General features: G+C 48.1%; 1 protein-coding gene across 1 annotated transcript; it reads right to left on the bottom strand.

Annotated features, from left to right (window-relative positions):
* Positions 1-844: 844 nt before the first annotated feature.
* LOC141651141 (uncharacterized) lies at positions 845-2,093 on the bottom strand. The gene is made up of 2 exons (XM_074458863.1): positions 1,793-2,093; positions 845-1,305 (listed from the first exon to the last, which is right to left on the bottom strand). Exons 1-2 carry the CDS (start codon positions 2,091-2,093, stop codon positions 845-847), a joined length of 762 nt encoding a protein of 253 aa, XP_074314964.1.
* Positions 2,094-4,247: the final 2,154 nt, after the last annotated feature.

The raw sequence follows: 4,247 nt of genomic DNA, 5'->3' as shown, positions 1-4,247 counted from the left end.
GGGAGGGACTACTCCATATAAGTTATTCACAAATTAAACACTTAAACACAGTCAATTATTAATGACCCCGTGATTTTCACGGGCTCCAAAACTAGTTTAACTTTTATTTGCCAAAAAAAGTCGTTAAATATAATAACAAATGCCTTGTAAACCTTCTTTGTGATGCGAGACTCACTAGCAGCTCTCGTAGGAACAATGTTAGACTAAAAGGTGTCGGGTCGGTACATAATCCAGAGTTCCAGACCCCATAGCCATGTCGTGTCGATATGGGTATAGTGAGAACAATGGGAGGATCGAAGTAACATAGTGTCACGGTCCGAAACTTTGAGTCGGGGCGTGACGCGCACCTTTGTCTAAACACTTTGACAAGAATGAAAGCGAGAGCGTTAGGCACTAGTGTTTGTCAAGCACTAGGCACTCGTAATCGGTCTCGGGTTGTGGGTGTCGAAATCCTAGTCTCGATCGACACACACGGGCTTGTTAGAAAGGTGAAGGCAAGAGTCGTTCACAAGAAAGCAACAACAAGCAATAAGAAGGCAACTTGGTGGGAAGCAGATGTTTGATTGACTAGTACTCCCCAAAGAGGGAAATTTGATATTTACATCCTGGTAGCAGGAAACATTGATTTTACAAGTTTAGTTCAGAATAGCGATATACCTATTTATGGAAATAAAGCTATTCTTAAACTAAGCTAAACTAAGAACTTACTTACTAAAAAAGTACAAGGGAAATAAAATTACATAAGCATAAATAAAACTAAGGGTTCAAGTATGCGGATCATCACACTCTCCCCCACCTAATCTGTTGCCGTCCTCGGCAACGCTTCAAAGTCTTCATGGCTGGTTCAGTCGGCTGATGTCGCTAGAAGTTGATTGGAGCGGATGTTGGCGCGCTTGCTCTTGTTGCGGGTGGGATCTTCAGGATCTGGATGGTAAGGCTTTAGACAGCTCACATGAAAGACAGGGTGACACTTCATCCAGGCAGGGCGGTCCAGCTTGTATGCTACTTCCCCAATCCGTTTGATCACTTGGATTGGGCCTTCGTACTTCCGCACTAGACGCTTGTCTCGTCCTCGGAGGAATCTCATCTGCTCTTTGTTCAGCTTCACCATGACCATGTCGCCTACTTTAAACTCCCTTGGTCTCCGATTCTGATCCGCCCACTTCTTCATGCGGCGAGACGCTTTCTCCAAGTAAGCTCGAGCAATTTCGGCATTCACGTTCCATTCTTTCACATATTCGTGGGCTTTCTTTGTCCGGCCTCCATATGTATCTGCAACTGGTGGGAGGCAATAGGGCTGTTGACCTGTAACAAGCTCAAACGGGCTCTTGTTGGATGAAGAGCTCGTCGCACATTAAAAAGAAGTCAATCGGCAACATCAAGGAGTCTTACCCACTCCATTTGAGTTGCCCCAACAAAGTGTCTCAAATACTCTTCCAAAGATGCTATTGAATCGTTCATCGCCATCCGTTTGAGGATGGTAACTTGAGGACATCCGCAGCTTCGAACCCAGGAGATTGAACAATTCTCCCCAAAATAGTCCCGTGAAACGAGAATCGCGGTCACTGACTATACTTTGAGGCAATCCCCAATATTTCACAACATGTCCAAGAACATGGTGGCAGTTTCTTCAGCGCTACACGCCTTAGGAAGAGGAATGAAAGTCGCGTATTTTGAGAATCGATCCACAATGACAAGGATCACACTTAACGCCCCTACCTTCGGCAACCAAGAGATAAAGTCCATAGAGATACTCTCCCATGGTCGTGTAGGTACGGGCAACGGATTTAACAATTCCCGGCCTTCTGTTTCTCTCCCTTATCTTGCTGGCAAATGAGGCATGTCTTCGTGTACTCCATCACATCATCCTTCATCTGGGGCCAATAGTAACTTCTCTTCAATAGGCATAAGGTTCTCTGCCATCCCGGATGACCCGCCCACAAGGTATCATGGCACTCCTGTAGAAGCATCTTCCTCAACCCGGCCGCCTTTGGAACAAAGATGCGATGTCCTTTCGTGAATAAAAGCCCATCTTCCACCCAAAACTTCGAGTCTTTCCTTCTAAGGCCAATCTGTTTTTGAGTCCTCGCCATTGGGTCTTGGTCGAGGTGTTCCTTTGCCTTAGCTCGAATATCTGTGACCACGGTGGTGGTGGACAAATGAGCAATCGTGTGAAGTGTAGCCAAATCACATCTTCGGCTTAGGGCATCGGCGACTCATTTGCGGCTCCTGGTCCGTAAGCAAATTCCACATCGAACTCGGCCAACAACTCTTGCCATCTAGCTTGTCGGCTTGTCGGCTTGTCCGAGTCGGGAAGTGAGATGTTGCGGTATTATCGATCTTGACAACGAACTTTGATCCCAAGAGATAATGCCTCCATCCCCGCAAGCAATGAACAATAGCTAGGAGTTCTTTCTCTTGTACCGCATAACGAGTCTCGGCTCCATTAAGCTTTCTGCTCTCGAAAGCCACAGGGTGACCCTCTTGGAGTAGCACCCCCCCGAGGGCGTAATCAGATGCGTCCGTCTCAACTTCAAAAGGCTTCGTGATATCCGGCAACGCCAAGACCGGTTCCTGTACCACCGCTTCCTTGAGCTTCTCAAAGGCCCTCTTCTTGTCGATAGACCACTCCCACTTAGTATCCTTCTTCAACAAGTCGGTGAGCGGGGAAGCAATTTTCGAATACGCTCGGATGAATCTTCGATAATAGTTTGCGAGCCCCAAGAAAGAGCGGAGCTCGACACATTCCCCGGGTTCCCAGTCCTTGATAGCGGCAATCTTCTTCGGGTCCATCTTCAGTTTGCCTTTGCCCACTATGTGACCAAGGAAATTCACTTCAGGTTGGGCAAATTCACATTTCTCTCTCTTCACGAATAGGTGGTTCTCTCGGAGCTTCGCGAACACCAACTCCAAGTGTTTTACGTGTTCAGCCAACGAGCGACTATATACAACGATATCGTCTAGATATACCACCACGAATTTGTCCAGGTACTCGTGGAAAACATGGTTCATCAACGTACAAAACGTTGCAGGGGCGTTTGTCAAGCCGAAGGGCATGACCAACCATTCAAAAGACCCATACCTCGTCACACAAGCAGTCTTCGGCTCATCTCCTTCGGCAATTCGAACTTGATGATAACCAGATATTAGGTCGAGCATGGTGAAGTATACAGCGCCTTGTAATTGATCGAACAAATCTGCTACCAATGGGATGGGGTAGCGGTTCCTCACCGTCAGCTTGTTCAGAGCCCGGTAGTCGATACACAATCTCGGACTACCGTCCCCGTTTCTTACGGAAGAGCACGGGGCTCCATAGGGAGCTTTGGAAGGTCGTATCAACCCCGAGCGAATCAGATCGTCTAGTTGTCTTCGTAGTTCCGCTAATTCGGGAGGCGCCATCCGATATGGCCCTCGAGCAGGAGGTCTTGTGCCCGGGAGTAATTCAATTTGATGGTCTACCGAACGTCGGGGTGGCAGACTCATAGGTAGCTGATCAGGCATCAAGTCCTTATTGTCCTTTAGCACCTTCTCTACTTGTGGGTCTACACATTCAGCAAAGGTGTCTTCTTTCATGGACACAGTACACAAGTATGTAGGCTCTCCCTTTTGAAGTCCTCTCTTCAATTGCATTGCCGAGAGGAGTGGCCCCTTTTGCTTTCGGTCAGTTTCAACAGCTTTCACAAGACATGGTTTTGATCCCACCATTATTAAAGATCCATTGTGGGGCGCCAGAAAGGTTGGGGTCCGCTTCAAAAAATCCATGCCGAGGACGATCTTGAAGTCATCCATCGGGACGCTGGTGAAGTCGAGCTTCCCCGTCCACTCGCCCATCTTGATCACCACTTCTCTAGCAACGCCCTGAATCGGCAAGGCTTTGGAGTTGACAGCTTTCATGCTTCCTCCTTCTCGGTTCAACTTCATTCCGAGTCTCTTCGCTTCGTCGGGGGTGACGAAATTATGGGAGGCTCATGTATCTATCATTGCTCGAGTAGCCCTCCCATTGACGTTTATCTCCACGTACATCAGTTCCGTGGACTTGGTCTCGGAGCGCTCAGCGCCTTTGTCCATTGAGCACATCATGTGGACTGCTCCCATTCGAGCCGTTTCTCCTTGCTCACTGGCCTCATCATCATCGCACCCCTCTGCATCAGGGCCTATCCCCTCGGGATTCTGTTCTACCGACATCTTGGACAAATTCTTCTTAAAGGTGTTGAACTCCCCTTGGTGAGAGCACTCGGACATTCGGT

This window comes from Silene latifolia, chromosome 4, assembly GCF_048544455.1.
Source record: "Silene latifolia isolate original U9 population chromosome 4, ASM4854445v1, whole genome shotgun sequence".
NCBI classification, from domain to species: Eukaryota; Viridiplantae; Streptophyta; class Magnoliopsida; order Caryophyllales; family Caryophyllaceae; genus Silene; species Silene latifolia.
Note: the sequence above shows the minus strand (reverse complement) of the source record. Positions and strands in the feature narration are given on the sequence as shown.

What these genes read in the sequence shown, in the direction of transcription:
- LOC141651141 (XM_074458863.1), bottom strand. Translation starts at nt 2,093, where the DNA reads ATGGCGAGGACTCAAAAACAGATTGGCCTTAGAAGGAAAGACTCGAAG. An exon ending in GAAACAGAAGGCCGGGAATT is followed by an intron (nt 1,306 to 1,792) that starts GTTAAATCCGTT and finishes AGCTTGTTACAG; the next exon opens with GTCAACAGCCCTATTGCCTC.